At 50.5% G+C, this 19155-nt stretch overlaps 1 protein-coding gene across 2 annotated transcripts in view; it reads right to left on the reverse strand.

Moving 5' to 3' along the window:
- Positions 1–200: 200 nt before the first annotated feature.
- RAB20 (RAB20, member RAS oncogene family) overlaps positions 201–19155 on the reverse strand; it is a 37517-nt gene continuing 18562 nt past the window's right edge. The window contains exons 1-2 of one of the 2 annotated variants that reach the window (XM_063715041.1): positions 17924–18432; positions 201–1331 (exon numbers count right to left, since the gene is read on the reverse strand). In XM_063715041.1, the coding sequence (XP_063571111.1) occupies positions 799–1331; positions 17924–17969 (579 nt within the window). In that variant the 5' untranslated portion in view covers positions 17970–18432 and the 3' untranslated portion in view covers positions 201–798. Of the gene's footprint in view, positions 1332–17923; positions 18433–19155 lie in introns of those variants that run through there. The other variant, XM_002824425.6, reaches the window with a different exon arrangement.

The following is a 19155-nucleotide window of genomic DNA, read 5'->3' on the forward strand; positions in this document are numbered from 1 at the left end:
TTATTGGAATTCAAGTCATCAAGAAAACTAGGCAGATGGGCCAATCTAAATATTCTGCAATTGGTAAGGATTTCACAGAGCTTCTGCAGAAAGAGAGACGTATCTCAAGTTCGCAGCCATCTCCCCAGCACCCCCCACCCTACCCCACAAAAAGTCCCTGGGACTGGGGGTGCAAATGAAGTCAGTTCAGTCTCAATACCTAAGTTTTTCCAAAAGTCCTCTTTAATAATACATGTAGCCAACACTGCTGCAATCAGTATAAAAACAAAGTTATTCCTGATTTTGTATAAATGAACATGTCGAGAGTCAGGATTATAAAGCATCAAGATACAAGTACCAAGTGGGAGGACCAAAGACAACTTACAGTGAAGGAAACACTTGAGAACAAGAAATGTCAAAGTTGTAAGATGTGGTAACAACCCAGGGTGCTGAAAGGGTCAGAGGTGCAGGTGCAGACGCAGGCTTCTGCCTGTGCAAGGGCGAGGGGGCCATTGGAGGCTGGCTGCAAAGGACCAGTGCCAGGCAGCGGGGCAGAGAGCGCCAGGGGTCTCAACTCTGCAGATTGGGCTTTGCAGAGGATTCCTGTTTCCCCACCTCCCCACCCCTCTGACAGAGACCGAGGAGACCACACACGTTGACCTCCTCTTCATAGCCAGCCATCATTTCCACTCCAACATTCTGCTGCGTGTGTCATTCCGGAAAATAATTCCTTGGTGTTCCTTGCTCCTTTCAGATCACAGCTTGCCTGGTCAGACCCCTTCCCACATGCACAGTCTGAGTCCAGGAGGCCCTCGAAAGTCAGGCACAACACCCAGATCTGGTCCTCTTGGGTGGCTTATGACTGGATATATCCACTGTGTGTGACGGCCTCTCAGCTCTCTGCTGTAAGATCATTGGCACCACCAGGTCAAACAGGGTCTCAAACAGGAGGTCCACATTGTAGCCGGTCTTGGCGCTGGTCTCAAAGCACATTTGCTCAGCGGCCGGCACGTCCTGCTCATCCAGCATCTTGTACTTGAGGATCTTTTTATAAAGGGCCACCGCATCCTCCAGATGCACCTGCTTAGGTGCCCTGGGGGAGACACAGTCCTCGGCCTCCATATTGGGACTGCACTCTTCCTTCTCCTGGCCCACCAAGGCCCCCTCCTCAGTGAGGTCCACTTTGTTCCCCACGATGGCGAAGAGGCAGTCTTTGCTGGCTGTGTCTGTCAGGCCCAGGAACCGGTCCTCCAGCTCCACCAGGCTCTGCCGGTGATTCACATCATAGGTGAGGATGATGGCGGCCGCCCCCCGGCAGTACATGGAGCCCAGGCCATGGAACTGCTCCCGCCCTGGTGGGAAAAGAGGGACAGAAAGAGTGGTTATCTCTCATCTCAGAACATAGCCACCAGCCACACTGCAAGGGAGTGTCCCACAGGGATGTTTATTTTTAGGGCAACACACACAGGATGAAACGCTTAAACATAGTTGATAGAGAATGTGCCACCCATGGGCACCATCCCCAGAGCAGGCGGCCCCTCGAGAAAACAAGCTGTTGGGTGCCCAGAGTAGATGGGAAATCGAATCCAAGCATGTTCAGGAAGAACGGGCCTCAGGCATTCACACAGCCCTCCCTGCCTTCAAGCACCAACTCTAACGGAGTCATGGCCCCAGCCGTGGCTGGAGATGGAAGGAATCAAGAACTGATGTCCAGAAAAAAGCAGCGACTGCCAAGGCCCTTGCTGAGATAGAAGCTGACTCAGGAAGGCAAACTCTGAAAGCAAAGTGTGCCCATGTCCCTTCACCCTCCTCCTTTACACCCCCTGGGCACTCCCAGCTGCCCTGTGCTGCCCTTGCTGCCCTGCCCAGGAGGTACTACAGGGAGGGCTTCTGAGTTCATAACAGGGGTTGTAAACCACACCTGCACTTATCTGCCCAGAATCACACAGCACCCTGCAGTGCTCACGATATTTTTAGGACACAGTGGACATCTCCCCTCCCTCACTGGAATCGGAATCCCTGAGGAGCCAGGCCCCAGCATTCGCACTTCTTATGGGTGCCGCAGCCCCGCCTGCCCTCCAGGTTTAAAACAGACAGAGGTGCGGGCAATTGCAGGCAAGCCAGGAACCTGCTCCCAAAACATTTCCAGGTCGAGATCAAACCCTTGGGACACAGCTCAACGTCAACACATTGGCTACTGACAAGGTGCTGTCTGTCACTGGGTCTGGCGGGGAACAGGGCCAGCTGGCATGCACCCCTGCAGTGCCTGGAGTGTGGGCCTCTGCCCTCCCTGTGCCCCCAGCACTTCAGCCTCACAAGGTCGATGCGGGCACACACACTTTCCACGAGGAGACTGAAGTGTGGGGGAGTCAGGCACAGCAGCGCTTGAGGGAGGCTGGGCCAGGACACTGGAACACCCGCCACCGTCCTACATTTAAACGCAGAGACCCCCGAATTGATGGCTAAAAAGGAGGATTAAAAGGTCCCGGTCCCTGTGTACTTTTACAATGCAGTCATCTAATCAAATCAACCCGGGTCAGATACACTCCCCACAGGTAACACCTGCACATCCATACTGTCCTGTTCCCAACATCTGTCCCAGGACCACCTTTCTATCCCACCAACAGTGCACAGATCCCCAAGGGGGCCCGCTCACCTCCCCACCAGCAGGCGGCTCCCTGCCAGTCCACTCAAGGGCTACCTAGGAACTTTCTGGCAGAATTCTGAACCCCTGTCTGTAGCACAAGCTTTCTGCATACTCAGATGTGGAGGACAGACTCCCACAAGGGGAGCAGATCTGGCCAAGGCAGGTGTTCGTGGGACAGGTGCAGTGCACGCAGCAGGTGAGAGCCCCCAGCAGGGAGGGCTGAGCCGAGCACGCCTGCTGGTATGTCCTCCAGGCCTTGGCGTGCTTTTAATCGTTGGGCACATCTGCCGCACTGGGGGGATGAGCTCTCAGGAAGCAGCTGTGGGAGAGGCAGCAGCATGCACCTTGGCCCCCACCTGCCTCTCGCGGACCGAGCAGGCTGCGCATGGCATGGGCCCTCCCTGCTGGCAGGAAGGTGATGAATTTGTTTCAATCACCAACAAGCAAACCCCAAGTGAGATCTTCCAACCACAAAGCACCTGCTCCCGACCACACCTGCCGGGGGCACTCTTTCGAAGAGGAGTGAGACTGATACCTGTGCTCAGACGCCATCCCAAGGAGCCTCTGCAGACAGGCCTGGAAGCTCCCATAGCGCCTGCTGCAGGCCAGCTCCTCCCCCTCCTCCCTGGGGCATGTGTGGCCTCCCGGGCCATGCCCTTAGACCAAGAGGAGGGAGAGCTGGGAACGACTGACTAACAGCACTGGCCTCCACTCTCGAGCTCAGAACGCAAGGTCAAGTGCCTCTGAACAAGAATGAGGCTGCTGGGGCGTTGGCGCAGAGAGAGGTGGCACCCAGGGAGTGTCCAGGCCCCATTCCAATCCCTCACCTGGGAAAAGTAAGCCTGGTTCTGATTTTTTAAAAAGAAGCTAACAATGTGGATTTTAATCTCCCAAGTTTTAAGCATTCAAAACTAATTCAAAATTTTCTAAAGATCACATTTAGGCAAACCAAAATGCAACAGTGGCCCATCATTGGCAGCTTCTAAATTATAAATGGTCCCATGTCACTTTGAGAGCAACTTCCCCTGAGTGTGTGGACAGTGTCGACCAGTAGCAAGGGCTCTTAACCACTGGGGTCATAAACCAAATTCACAGGGTCCACGACCTTGAATGGGGGAGAAAAATGTCATCTTTGTTTTCACCACCCTCTATCTGAAATTTACCATTTCCTTTCACCATAAATATTGGCAGTAAACTGCAGAAATGGCGGTAAGGGGCACTCATCACCAACAGGGCCAGCAGGTGCTTCCATCCACATGCCAGACGCCTCAGACACTCCAGAGTGATGCCCACGACCCTTCAGACTGGTCACGCCTTCATTCATTAATATGTCGACCATGAACCACATATCAACCATAATTTTAAAAGGCTCTAGACGACTGTATTTAAGGATAGCTGGTTACCTTTGTATGTGACTGCATGCACTTGGGCACAGTGTTCTGAGAAGGGGTCCTGAGCTCATACCCCTCAGGGGCCGAGAGGGCCTTCACACAAATGAAGTTAAGGACCCTTGGTCTGTGGGGCTTTGGAGCATGGACTGAACGCACGACACCTGCACACATGTGGCTCTCTAAGGCAGACTGTCCTTTGCCAATAAACCACTGTTTAGAGCCAAATAGCCAAGAAGCACAACCAAATTTCATCCCATTCCCATCCGCAATCTTTCTGAAATGGCCACATTCTGATGACACCAAGTTCTCAAACCTTGCTAGGTGATGCTGCCTAGATTTTGAGGCAGGCTGGTCACCCCTTGGGCAACCCTGGAGAGAGGCGCCCACAGAGACACACACTCATGTCCTGTGAGATGAGCCAGACAGACCTGTCTACTGCCCACTGTGGTTTCCCAGGCCCCGAGCGTGGGCTCCAGCTCCCCCTTCAGCAAAGCCGACAGTGTGCCCTTCGGGGATGTGGAGGGAAAGCGAGCTGGGAGCTGAGCCCAGACCAGCTCTGGTAGGAGTCAGAAGAATGTGCCCTGCTGCCAGTCTGAGGGTCAAAGTGCGAGAGCTACCCGGGTCACCTCCCTCTTCTGGGAAAAGCCAGCCTGGGAAAGCTGTCGTTTGGGCAACAGAGCCACCCTGTTGGCAAGCAGCTTGTGCTCTGGAATTCAGCACCTGAAGGGCAACATTCCTCCCTTCCACATGCCTACCAGGAGTCAGCTTCAGACTGAGAAGTCAATCCGTTTCCAGTCAAGCTGGACTGGACCCCAGCAGGCAGAAACCAAACAGTGTCCCTGGAATCCACAGTCATTCTCCCACTACAGAAGATGATGATCAAGAGCCTTTAAAACCCAATACAGCAGGCATTAGCTTAAAAAAGAAAAGGCTAGGGCAGGAGGATTGCTTGAGGCCAGGAGTTGGACACCAGCTTGGGCAACATAGCAAGGCTCCTATCTCTACAAACATATATATACTTTAATTAGCCAGGCATGGTGACGCATGCCTGTAGTCCCAGCTACTCGGGAGGCTGAGGAGGAAAGATTGCTTGAGCCAAGGAGTTCGAGGCTGCAGTGAGCTATGATCATGCCAGTGCACTCCAGCCTGAGCAACAGAGTGAGACCCCATCTCTAAAATAAATTTAAAATGGTAATAATAAAGAAAAGAAAAAGGCCGGAGACTCATGCCTGGAATCCCAGCACTTTGGGACGCCAGGGTGGGCGGATCACCTGAGTTCAGGAGTTCGAGACCAACCTGACCAACACAGAGAAAACCCGTCTCTACTAAAAATACAAAATTAGCCAGGCGTGGTGGCACGTGCCTATAATCCCAGCTACTCAGGAGGCTGAGGCAGGAGAATTGCTTGAACCTGGGAGGCGGAGGTTGCGGTGAGCTGAGCTAGCGCCACTGCACTCCAGCCTGGACAAGAGTGAAACTCCATCTCAAAAAAAAAAAAAAAAAACAGAAAAGAAAGAAAAATGCTTCTTCGTCATGATCACAGTACTAAGACTTTTGTTTCAGGGACACTAATCCCATAGATAACAGTCCAGGCATCATGAGGTTTTTACGTGAGCTAAAAACGTCATCAGCTTCTACCCACCAGATTTCACAAGAGTGTGACTGTGGGAATGTGGAGTCAGGGGCATTCCAGCTACCCTGGAAGAATGTTTTTCAAGTCTCTGTTACATAGTTCACTAGGGCCAAAGGGAGAACCGTGTTGATGCCTATGCCTAAAATAGTTTTCCATTCCAGATAAAAACGTCTGATTTGCCTTTAAAAAACTAAAAAAGGAAATAATAATATAAAAGGAAAGACCTTAGTAATGAAAGGAAGTAGGAACTGAAGAATCACAAATGCTAGCCAGAAAAAAGTAAGAATTCTTGCTTGAACCCTATAATCTGTTATCTACCCATTAATGAATGCAAACCAATTAAATGCAGTTGCCCCAGCTAAAGAATTTACAAGCAAGCAGTTTTCATATTTGAAATTCTAAAATACTACTGCTTTGGAGATAATGTATAGCTTTTAGGATTGCTAATGGAAGAGTCAGGCTGCTCTCAATGAGCGCATTGTCCACACCAAGAAGGGCCAGTCCCGCAGGGAACAGAAGTTCTGAATTTAATCCTAATTGAATTTGAGTAGGGGCTCTGGTATTTAAGGCATGACAGTGAACATAAGACAATGAAGATAAAATGGTGTCACTACAACTTGACCTTTTGCACTTGGTTTTGACAGACTCACAGTGTATTTGAATCCAAGGACCCTCATGCATTTTCTGGAAGTTTGTGAATGTGCTCTGAGCAGGGCCGTCAGCCCCCTGCTGCCAACCCCATACACATGTCAGCCCCTGTATCTCTCAGAGTATTGATTTCCTGTCTACAAGTATGGACTTAAACGGAGTACTTCAAAGTCCCTCTCCCTGGAGACAGGATCAGGCATCTCTATCTCTCTTGCCTTCTCCCCCAGACCGGAGTCCCTCAGTACCAATCCTGAAGCCAAAGCGCTGAGAGTTCTGCTGGTTTACTTGGACTTTCCTGGAGAAATAAACAGTCTTAGGTCCATTTCTGGGGATGCCAGAGCCCCAGGCTGCCCCAGAAACAGGGCAAAAGAGAAAAATCACAAATTGGTTCAAATTCAACCAGCGCAGCCAAGGGTCGGTGAGCTGCCAACCCTGGTCTGGTGAACGGAGCCAGGCTGCCAAGCCTGTGTGGCCACTACTAACACCAGCCTGACATCATCAGGGCTGGGGGCACGGGTTCAAGCCTGAGGAAGGAGCCCAGCCTTCTGCCAGACTCTCCCGCCTTTTTGCCTGGGCTGTCTTCTGGCCAAGCAGATGGGAGGATGGGTGAGTGACCGGAGCCTGGGGCTCTACGTTCAACTTGCCCAGGAATTATTACTCGTCTATGTAGCAAATCCATAAGTGATCTGCTAAGCTTTGTCACCAACACATATAGACGAAAACGTCAATTACCCCTGGTGGTGAAGGAAACCTGAATCTGTAAGAACGCCTCCAAAGTCTGATCAGCCACACTGTTGGACAAACTACTGAAATGCAGCAAAACTGACCAGGACTGTAACTGTGAGTCCAGAGCAGCCAGAAATGAAGACGCCCTGCTCACTGCAGACAGGGCCCTGGGGAGGCAGGTCCCACCCACTCTACCTCTACACAGACACAGGACCCTGGGGAAGTAGGTCCCACCCGCCCCACCTCTACACAGACACGGGACCCTGGGGAAGTAGGTCCCACCCACCACACCTCTACACAGGGCCCTGGGGAAGTAGGTCCCACCCACCACACCTCTACACAGGGCCCTGGGGAGGCAGGTCCCACCCACCACACCTCTACACAGGGCCCTGGGGAAGTAGGTCCCACCCACCCCACCTCTACACAGACACAGGTCCCTGGGGAAGTAGGTCCCACCCACCACACCTCTACACAGGGCCCTGGGGAAGTAGGTCCCACCCACCACACCTCTACACAGGGCCCTGGGGAGGCAGGTCCCACCCACCACACCTCTACACAGGGCCCTGGGGAGGCAGGTCCCACCCACCCCACCTCTACACAGGGCCCTGGGGAGGCAGGTCCCACCCACCCCACCTCTACACAGGGCCCTGGGGAGGCAGGTCCCACCCACCCCACCTCTACACAGACACAGGTCCCTGGGGAAGTAGGTCCCACCCACCACACCTCTACACAGGGCCCTGGGGAGGCAGGTCCCACCCACCACACCTCTACACAGGGCCCTGGGGAGACAGGTCCCACCCACCCCACCTCTACACAGACACAGGTCCCTGGGGAAGTAGGTCCCACCCACCACACCTCTACACAGGGCCCTGGGGAGGCAGGTCCCACCCACCCCACCTCTACACAGACACAGGACCCTGGGGAAGTAGGTCCCACCCACCACACCTCTACACAGACACAGGTCCCTGGGGAAGTAGGTCCCACCACCCCACCTCTACACAGACACAGGACCCTGGGGAAGTAGGTCCCACCCACCACACCTCTACACAGGGCCCTGGGGAGGCAGGTCCCACCCACCCCACCTCTACACAGACACAGGTCCCTGGAGAAGTAGGTCCCACCCGCCCCACCTCTACACAGGGCCCTCAGGAGGCAGGTCCCACCAGGTTTGTTTCTCGAATTTACAGATCTAAAAACACAATTGTGTCTGTTCGCCTAAAGAGCTAATTCCACTCACTTTATGAGGTTTAAGTTCTGTCCAAACAAGAGAAATGGAAGCCAGAACAGGACTCGGTAATTTATAGCAGGGAATGAGCTGTTAACTTCCACGATCCCGTCCCCTATCAAGGACAGGAAGCACTGCATTAGCGATGGGAAGAAGCATGGCCAGCACAGTGTGAGTCCTCAGGGTTTATTATGCTTATGCAGGCTTCCCTTTCCCATGTTTTACAGAAGGAGAAACTGAGGCACAGATGGAGAAGGAGGTGGGCAACAGACACAGGAGCGGTGGAGCCCTGACAAACGTGCTGGCGACAGGCACCCCAGGGAGTCTGGTCTAACCACCCCCGGAAGCAGAGGAAGGGGCCTAGGGCCCCTTTGAGGTGGGCTGTTGGGCAGGAGAAAAGCCTGCCTCCACCCTGTGATCCCACAGAGCACAGGCATTTGCAGAGTGCAGCCACCTTCCCAGGAGCTCCAAATTTTGTGCAGAGAACTATCCTGGAAGTGCCGGCTAATTCGCTGGGCAGGGACTGCAGAGCATTCTGGTAAACAGCCCCCACTCTAGAGACAGACTACATTCAAATCCCCACCGTGTGACCTTGGGCAAGTCACTTAGACATGCGGTACCTCAGTTTCCCTGTCACTAAAATGTGGGTCACACCTGCCAAAGGGTGGCTGAGAAACCAGAATCTGCACACAGGTAAACTGCCTGGAGCTGTACCCAGCATATTAGGCCCTATAATAGAAGTGTTTGTTCCATAAATCGTGAGATTCCTCCCAAACCTAAGGATGGACGTCACCGTCCCAGGGCTGCCCATGTCCGGGGTCTCATCATCCCTCCATTTACACCCTACCTCCTGGGGCCGACTGGGCGCTTTTGCAGTGGACCAATCTTCTATGTTTCTTATTCTCAGATGACGACCTTCTCCCTGGTCCTGGGGGTGCTCCGGATGTTGCCAGATCAGTGGAGCTGACATGGCCCAGGGTTCAGGCACAAGGGGAAGGGAAGTCAGCACCCACAGTAATCCCGATCCGCTGTTGCAGAACCGAAAACTGCCCAAGTGCTTTCCATTTCACTCTTCAACCTTCCAAAAGCCAAACACAGCCAGGCTTCTACCCCAAGTGTCGTGTCATTTTCACTCATGGTTTAAATAAGAGAGTGGGTTGAGACAGCCATCAGAAGCCACAGACACTCTTGGCTCACATCTTAAGCATGCAGCGGGGAGACTTAAAAAATACTGATGCTCAGACCCTGACCCAGCTGCCAGGATCAAGAGTGGGGCTGGCATTTGTATCAGCTTTAAAAGCTCCCCAGGTGAATACCACGTGCACCAGGAGTGAAAATCAGCAATTTACCCAGTGAAAGTGGGAAAGAAAAAGGCAGCTATTGAAATGTAAGAATTAGAAAGCTTGGTATTTCAATTCATTGAAAAGTGAGCCCTACCAGGAAATGCAAACACTGAGACAACAGGAACTTTCATTATTTATTTTTTTTTTTTTTGAGACAGTCTTGCTCTGTTGGCCAGGCTGGAGTGCAGTGATGCAATCTCAGCTCACTGCAAACTCCACGTCCAGGGTTCAAGCAATTCTCCTGCCTAAGCCTCCCTAGTAGCTGGGATTACAGGCACATACCACCATGCCCAGCTAATTTTTGTATTATTAGTAGGGACAGGGTTTCACCATGTTGGCCAGGCTGGTCTCAAACTCCTGACCTCAAGTGATCCACCCACCTTGGACTCCCAAAATGCTGGGATTACAGGCACGAGGCACCACGCCCAGCCTATTTTATTTAATTATTATTTTTTTGAGACAGAGTCTTGCTCTGTGAAGTGCAGTGGTACGATCATGGCTCAATGCAGCCTCCGTCTTCTGGGCTTAAGTGTTCCTCCCACCTCCGCCTCCCGAGTAGCTGGGACCACAGGTGCATACCACTACACCCAGCTAATTTCTTTTATGTTTGTGTAGAGATGGGGATTTACTATGCTGCCCAGGCTGGTCTTGAACTCCTGGGCTCATGCTATATTCCCAACTTGGCCTCCCAAAGTGCTGCGGTCACAGGCATGAGCCACTGTGCCCAGCAGAGAAGGGAAACTTTTAAGATGAGTTCTCTGCCTTGCCAGATCCGACAGCCCCCTGGCAGGGAGCTCACAAAACATCAATGTGACAACCTGAGGAAAGGAAAAGTGCATATTCCCAGACCAGAGATGGGAGCAAAATAAGCAACTCCAGCAATGGCACCAGCAGCAGCGCAGCCTAGAGGAGCTGTGACATACTTCCCGTCAGAGACTGTTCAAAAATACCACTACATGCTTTCTCCAGTGTTTGCAGGTTGCATCCACAAATACGAGCCAAAAGGTTATTTTAGTTCTATTTTGTAAAGTTGATGAGTTTTGGCTAAAGTTTAGAGTCATGGGACCATCTCCATCCACAGGCATGATCTACATTCCCTCTAGGTTTGTTTTTTTAAACTATCTGATAGTGAACTTGGTTAAATAATGGTGTGTGGAGGCCAGGCACAGTGGTTCATACCTGTAATCCCAGCACTTCAGAAGGCTGAGGTGGGAGGATCCCTTGAGCCTCTGAGTTTGAGACCAGCCTGGGTGACACAGTGAGTCCTATCTCTACAAAAAGAATTTTTAAAATTAGCTGGGTATGGTGGTATGTGCCTGTAGTCCCAGCTACTCTGAGGAGGCTGAGGCAGGAGGATCACTTAAGCCCAGGAGGTTGGGCTGCAGTGAGCTGTGATAGTGCCACTGCACTCTAGCCCGGGCAGCAGAGCAAGACCCTGCCTCGCAAAGAGTGAGTGAGATGTGGAAGCAACTATCCCCTCAGGAGCATTAGAAAAGAATAAATAATTGACTACTATAACCAACACTGTATTCAATTGCTTGTTGATTTTAGTGCAGTAAGGAGGGCCCACAAGAGTCCCCGGGTGCATGAATGGAGCTGGGCTGCCTGGAGCCAGCACAGGGCCTGGCTGGACACACCTGCCCCCACCAGTACATGGAAAGTGGAGAGCTAGCAAGCAAGGGCCCCACGCAGTGGGCAGGCCCACCCCCCAGAACCCACATGCACCAAAGCCTCCAGAGAGCCAATGGGCTTGCCAGCCTCCACCCACCGTGATGGGGAACTGTATGTGGTCGGGCCCTGGTGCCCAGCAGTTTGGTCCTGCGCTAGCCTGGACATGGGTGGGAAGGTGTTTGTTGGGTGGGATCAGCATTTACATCAGTGGATGTGACAGAGCAGACGGCCCCCTGCGAGGCGGCAGGCCTCATCTAATCAGCTGAGGGCCTGAGAAGTAAAGACTGAGCTCTTCCAGAGACGAAGGAATTCAGCCCCCAGACAGCAACAGAGCAACCTTGCCTGAGCTCATACACGCTCTGTCGGGTCTGTTTCTCTGGGGAAGCCTGGCTGCCTTATTCACATGGACTGCTCACTTGCTTCCCTGGGATGGAGGCTGTCTGCAAAGCTGAGGCTCTCCAGAGAGGCCTGTACAGCTCCCCCATTTTCAGGCTGTCCCCTGAGGCCGAGCCCCCACAAACAAAGAGGTGCTGCCACCGCGATGTACAGGTGTGCCGGTCAAGGGTGCCGACCACGCCCCAACCCCTGCCTTGCCCCTCAGCCAAACAAATGTCCAGGGCAGGGGAAGCAGCATGACAGGGGCTTTTCAGAAAACTGCAAGGATCACTTTGACCCAAACTGGCCACTTCTTCCTTGAGGGTTCCTTCCCCCGGCCGTTATCTTTCCAAATGCTGATCCAATATGAACACCCTCTACTGTGCACCCCGGGGGGCTTCCCAGCAGGCTTCAAAAGAGTGTGAACTCCACAAAACTGGACCTCACCATAAATGCACAAGTCCTCTCCTGCCAGCTGTTCAACAACTAAACAGTAAAATAGGAAAAATATGATTTCCAAAACGAAGAGCAGAAGACATATCCAGCAACATTTTTTTTTTTAAAAATAGAAACAGGGTCTCGCTCTGTCACCCAGGCTGGAGTGCAGTGGCTCAATCATGGCTCACTGCAACCTCATCCTCCTGGGCTCAAGCGATCCTCCCACCTCAGCCTCCCAAGCAGGTGGGACTACAGGCGTGTACCACCACGCCTGGCTAATTTTTTAATTTTTAGTAGAAATGAGGTCTCATTAAGTTGCCCAGCCTGGTCTCAAACTCCTGAGTTCAAGTGATCCCCCCGCTTCGCCCTTCTAAAGTGCTGGGATTACAGGCCTGAGCCACCGTGCCCAGCCCAGGAACATCTTTTATTGGCAGGGAGATGGAGAATGTAATGAGGAATTTAAATTCAGAATTCTTCCTTGTTTTGAAAAGCACACATCTCACCTAGAACTAGCCACATCTCTAAGTCCAAGCCACGTGTGGCCAGTGGCTACCATGCTGGACGGCACAGAGCAGACTCTGCTCAGAGCCGGAGACCCCCAACCCGAACCCACCCTGAACACCAGGTATAGTTCCTGGACCACAGCAGACGCTCACGGGCTACTCAGAACAGGCATGAAGGAGATGTGAAGTTACAGAAATGAATAAATAACACATGAGGCTAATTCATACAACCACTTCGTGGGTCACGTCTTCATGGACACTTAAACCACCCTGGGAAGTCTCTGTTTTCCATTTTCGCAGATCTACAAGTCAAGGCTCAGAGACTCTACTGGCGAGATTGGAGCCCATTCCCTAGATTCCACCTCTCCTCCTCCTGCCTGCTCTGAGTGCCTCACAGCTTGGGCCCTTCCATTAAATGCCTGTGCAGTGACTAACTTTTCACAGGCAGCCATGAAGCACCGCACACACCCGGTACGCTGGGCCCAGGCCTTCCACGCAGTGGCTGGACCAGCGCTGCTGAGCGCCCACTGGACCACACCGTGCTCTCCGTGCTCTCAGCCCAGCAGCAGTACCCGAAGCTCCGGCCGCGCAGGGCCTTTAAACACAGAAATGGATTTCATTTCTCTCCTTGAAGGTGAACCAGAGGGCAGGAAACACCACTTTCTGTTTAAAAATGGAATCATAAATGTATTATTTTGGGTTCAAAAATATATGTTCAAGTCTTCATCTCTGGCACCCGTGAACGTGGCCTCATTTGCAAACAGGGTCTCTGCAGAAGTGATTAGCTAAAATGTGACCACGTGGAGTATGGCAGACCCTTAATCCAATCTAACTGGTGTCCTTATTAGAGAAGACACCCAGAGACACAGGGGCGAAGACGATGTGAAGGCAGACCCCAGGGAGGAGACCATGGGGAAACAGAGGCAGAGATGAGAGCCACAGCTCCGCAGGCAAGGACAGCCAGCACCAGTCAGGAGCTGGAGAGTGGCGGGAACAGCCTCTCCCTGGAGCCTCCCAAGGCGCATGGCCCTGCCGACGCCAGTTCAGACCCCACCTCCAAGATGGGGAGAGGATGAGCTTCTGCTGTTTGAAGCCCCCCACTTTGTGGAACTTGGTGACTCAGACCCCTACTAAAGCATGGACTGGGCGGCAGGTGGATGGCCTCCCCCTAGACAGGCACCGAAAGTCAGGAAGAATGACGTCTCCTCTCACCAAGGTCCATGGGAGAGTCAGGCAGCCAAGAGAAGCTTCTGCTTCCGCTGCCTCCCCACTTCCTCTCCCCGAGGAATGCTGGAAGAATCAAGATGATGATGAACTTCAGTGAACCCCACTAAAGGAGAAGTCAGTGAGGATAGGCCAGAGAACACTGAACTCAGACAACCAGAGTTCAGAGAGGAGGAGGCAGGGCCACCTCCAAGCCCGTCAGCAGAACTGCTCGCTTCCCGAAACAAGTCACAGCTCACAGAAATCACATGCACAGGAATATCTAAAATGGCTTCTTTTTGGGGGGTGGGGGTATTGTTTTTATGTTTATTTTACTTGTACTTTTTTTTAAATGGGAATTATTTTTAATTTTTTATTATACTTTAAGTTCTAGGGTACATGTGCACAACGTGCAGGTTCGTTACATATGTATACATGTGCCACGTTGGTGTGCTGCACCCATTAACTCATCATTTACATTAGGTATACCTCCTAATGCTTTCCCTCCCCCCCCCCACCCCACAACAGGCCCTGGTGTGTGATGTTCCCCTTCCTGTGTCCAAGTGTTTTTTTTTTTTTTTTGAGACAGGGTCTCGCTCTGTCACCCAGGCTGGAGTGCAGTGGTGCAATCGTAGCTCATTGCAGCTGTGACCTCCCAGGTTCAAACAATCCTCTGCCTTAGACTCCCAAGTAGCTGGGACTACAGGCTCATGCCACTACGCCTGGGTAACTTTTATTTTTATTTTATTTTTATTTTTGGTACAGATGGGGTCTCACTATTATTGCCCAGGTTGGTCTTGAACTCCAGCGCTCAAGCAGTCCTCCCACATTGGCCTCCCACGGTGCTGGGATTACAGGCATGAGCTACCACGCCCGGCCGCTTCACTGTTTTTATGTCAACCTAATGCCACCAGTATAAGGAATAAGCAATGCCCTCTAACACAATTTACACAACAAGAAGTTGTCCAGTTCACTGTCCTTCTTCAGAAATGTGAGAAGAAAGAGGCAGTAACCACTGAAAAAGATATCAAAGAAAAACGAATGATTTGTCCAGCCAAAGAAGCCATCAATTGTCCGCGCCTTGAAGAGGAAGCTGCCACTAAACTCATGAAGAGGAAAGTGTCTCATCATAGACAGACCAACCTCAGGGTGGGACCAACACCAACTCCTAGACATAAGGAGCTGCATCCTCAATCAAGCAGAAGAACAGGGCCAGGCGCTGACTTGGGATGTATGACATTCTGGTTCCTAAAGTGAGTCCAGCCACTATTAACAGCTTTTAGAAACAGCTGACGCCCTCGAGCCCTCACTATGTGCAGGCATTGCCTCTTCAGTGGTTCAGCTCCCATGACCCTGTGGGGCGCAATGCGTCACCCCCAGCCCAGATGAGACAAGCATGCAGCCCCAGGCCCTGGTCACGTGGGCAGCAAATGGCACAGGCAGGCCTTGAACTCCAGCAAGCAGAGTCCAGGGTTCCTGCTCCCAACAACCATGCTACACTATTAGCTTCAGGTCCTCCACCAGGATGGGTCAGGAAAAAAAGAGTTAGAAAAAAGAATGAGGGCCAAGCTGGGCGGATAGTTTCAGCCTAGGAGTTGGAGACCAGTCTGGGCAACAGGGCAAAACCTCATCTCTACAGAAAATACAAAAATTAGTGGGCATGCTGGTGTTCGCCTATAGGCCCAGCTACTTGGGAGACTGAGGCAGGAGGATTACTTGAGCCTGGGAAGTCAAGGCTGGAGTGAGCCATGGTTGTACCACTGCATTCCAGCCTGGGTGACAGAGCATGACCTTGTCTCGAAAAGAAAAGAAAAAGAAAAAAGACTGTTGGTGCTTCCTAATCTAAAAGAAATAGTCCAGGCACGGTGGCTCATGCCTGTAATCCCAGTACTTTGGGAGGCAGAGGAGGGAGGATTGCTTGAGCTCAGAAGTCCAAGACCACCCTGGGCAACACGGTGAGACTTTGTCTCCAAAAAATACAAAAGTTAGCAGGGTATGGTGGTGCGTCCCTGTGGTCCCAGCTACTGCAGACGCTGGGGTGGGAGGATCACCTGAGCCCAAGAGGCAGAGGTTGTAGTGAGCTATGATCACACCACTGCACTCCAGCCTGGGTGACAGAGAGAGATCTTGTCTCAGAAAAAAAAAAAAAGAGAGAAAAGAAAAGAAAAAGAAATGAAGGGCTGAGCAAACCCAAAACTCAAGATATGCATCAAGAGCAAAATGCCTGAACCCACTCCCAGAAAACCAGCTCCCTGGGGACGGCTGTTACCTCCCAGCAAGGCAGCAGGGGCGAGACTGTGAAAGAACCGTCCTGGGTGCTCAGCTGTGCACTTCCCTCACGTTCTTACTCTGAGACCAAGCTTCCTCCACTGTCCCTGGCCAGGCGAGAGCCCCACGATGGTTACCTGTCGCCATCCAGGAAAAATCTCATGAAAACTCTGCTCAATTGTACCAAGAAAATACTCTGAGCCAACATCCAGCAGCCGGATATGACTGTGGGAGTTGACAACAATCGTACCCCTCCAATAGTAATGTTTTTCTGCCAGAAGAAAGAACTAAAACCTCAAGACAAATTAATCAATCACAGGAAGAAAGGAGGTGATTAGGTAACCTTATTTTTTAAATAAGCTAATAATTCAAATTCAGTAATCCAATGTAGTTGCTTGCATTTATAGTTGCTTTAATTTTGTTCTGAATAGTCTATGACAATTAAAGGGCATTCAAAAATATAGCTGTGCTTTATAACATAAAAGAGGACGATTACTTTTCTAGTCTAGCAAATCCAAGAGTTTATATTGGTAATAAAATAAAAATCAGTATTGCAGTCCTGCTTAATGACTGTCTACATCCAGAGACTCAACTACCAGGACTGCTTGGCAAATAGTGACCGACAGCCATCCAAACCCCTGCCCGCGAAATGAAGCTTTTTTCCTTTTTGAAATAAGAGTCCAAACCTAAAACTATTTCCAATTAACAGAACTGCAACACATGAGGCAGAGGAGAAGTATTCCAGGAAAAGGGGTTTTTCACATTTAAACATACATCAATGCATTTTTTGTTTTTGGTTTTTGTTTTTGTTTTTGAGATGGAGTCTCACTCTTGTTGACCAGGCTGGAGTGCAATGGTGCAATCTCAGCTCACTGCAACCTCTGCCTCCCAGGCTCAAGCGAGTCTCCTGCCTCTGCCTCCCAAGTAGCTGTGATTACAGGCGCCCGCTACCACGCCCGGCTAATTTTTTGTATTGTTAGTAGAGACGGGGTATCACCATGTGGCCAGGCTGGTCTTGAACTCCTGACCTCAGGTGATCCGCCCACCTCAGCCTCCCAAGGTGCTGGGATTACAGGCGTGAGCCACCATGCCCGGCCACATCAATGCATTTTTACCCAAATCTGCATGTGTCATTTCTGTTGTTTCTGCTCGATGATCTGAAGGATAAACTAAAAATAAAGCAAGTGTCATACGCCATATGAACCACTCAAATCATTAACTGCAGGTAAAGTAGTTCCACCTGTGGCTCACTACGAGGCTTCTGGAAAAATGACGCATGTAAAGCAATAAGACGCTTAGTTCTCAAATCACGTCACTCTTCAGACATGAATTTACTAAAAATAGTTCAATGACAAAACCAAATTACTCAAAGAGATGTTCTTTAACACTCCAATATCAACAGAAACAGGCAAATATACTTATATAACAGATTTAGCTTTAAAACACACACTGGCACACCTGAAAGGTTCTTATCTTCTCATTAACACAAGATTCACTAGAAGAGTTCCAGTGACAATGTTACTTTGGAAAGTATTTAAAACTTCCTCCATTCCTTCTGACTTCTCATTTTTCAGGAAAAGCAGCCAGGTTAGCAGGGAACTGCCTGCCCTAATCTTGGTATTAGTGGAATTCTCTGGGCCAGAGTCCTTCGCCTGCCTGGGGCTCAGCTTCCTCAGCGTCCCTGCACCAACTGGATCTGGTCCCTTTAACCAAGTCAGTGTTCCTTCCAGGGACTTCCCTAAGTGCTAGCTGACTGGGAGTTTACTTCAAGTGCCAGGCAGAGTGTCAAGCCACACACACACACACACACTCACACACACACACACACTCACATACATGCACGTACATGCCATGCACACATACACGTACTCACAGTTGCATTTCTTTCTCCCCACTATCTGTGTCCACATTTCACACATCTGGAATCAGAGACCCCAGATGCTCACCCACGGAGACAGTAACCAGCGGCCACTATCAGCAGGAACAGGATGCAAACAGCCTGGGGAAGGAACTGCCAAATAATAAGGGTGTTTGTTGGTTTTGTTTTTGTTTTGTTTTGTTTTAATTTTATTATTATTATACTTTAAGTTTTAGGGTACATGTGCACAACGTGCAGGATGACGAGTTTTGTTTTGTTTTTAATCAGAACACTTGCTGTTATTTTATTCTCAGCTTTACTGGGGGTATAAATGACAAGCAAAATTTGTACATATTTAAGATGTACAACATGATATTTTGATGCATTATGAAATGATTACCCCTATTAAGCTAATTAACACATCTATCACTGCACATAGTTACCATGGGTGTGCAGAGAGAACATTTAAACTCTACCCTCTTAGCCAATTTCAAGCCTATGACATGGTACTGTTAACTACAGTCCCCCGCCTGGGGCTCTACATTAGACCTGCAGAACTTATTCAGCCTGCAGAACTGAATCTTTGTAGCCTTTGATTAAAAACTCCCCAATTCCCTCTCCCCACCCATCTGCCAGCCCCTTGTAACCACCATTCCACTCTGCTTCAGTGAGTTCAACTTGTTCAGATGCCAGGCATCAGTGAGATTATGTGGTATTTGTCTTTCTGTATCTGGCTTATTTCACTTACCATGAGGTCCTGCAGGTTCACAAACAACAGGATTTCTCCCTTTTCTAAGCTTGGATAGTACTCCATGGTGTATATTTACCACATTTTCTTGATCCGTGCACATCAGTGGAAGCTTAGGTTGATTCTGTATCTTGGCTACTGTGAACACGGGAGTGCAGACATCTCTGAGAAATACTGATTTCCTTTCTTCTAGATAGATACCCAGCAGTGGGACTGCTGGATCATTTCTTAGTTCTAGTTTTAATTTTTTGAGGAACCATCAAGTCATCCACCATGGCCGTACCCATTCACATTCCCACCAGTGGCGTGCGGGGTTCTCTTTTCTCCACATCCTCACCAGCACTTACCCTTTGTCTTTCTGATGACAGCCATTCTAACAGGTGTGACCTGACAGCTCACTCCAATTAGTCATATTGAACATTTTTTCATATACCTGTTGGCCATTTGTATGTCTTCTTTTGAGAAATGTCTATTCAGTTCAGGACCTTTGCTCATTTTA

This window comes from Pongo abelii, chromosome 14 (assembly GCF_028885655.2).
Source record: "Pongo abelii isolate AG06213 chromosome 14, NHGRI_mPonAbe1-v2.0_pri, whole genome shotgun sequence".
Classification (NCBI taxonomy): domain Eukaryota; kingdom Metazoa; phylum Chordata; class Mammalia; order Primates; family Hominidae; genus Pongo; species Pongo abelii.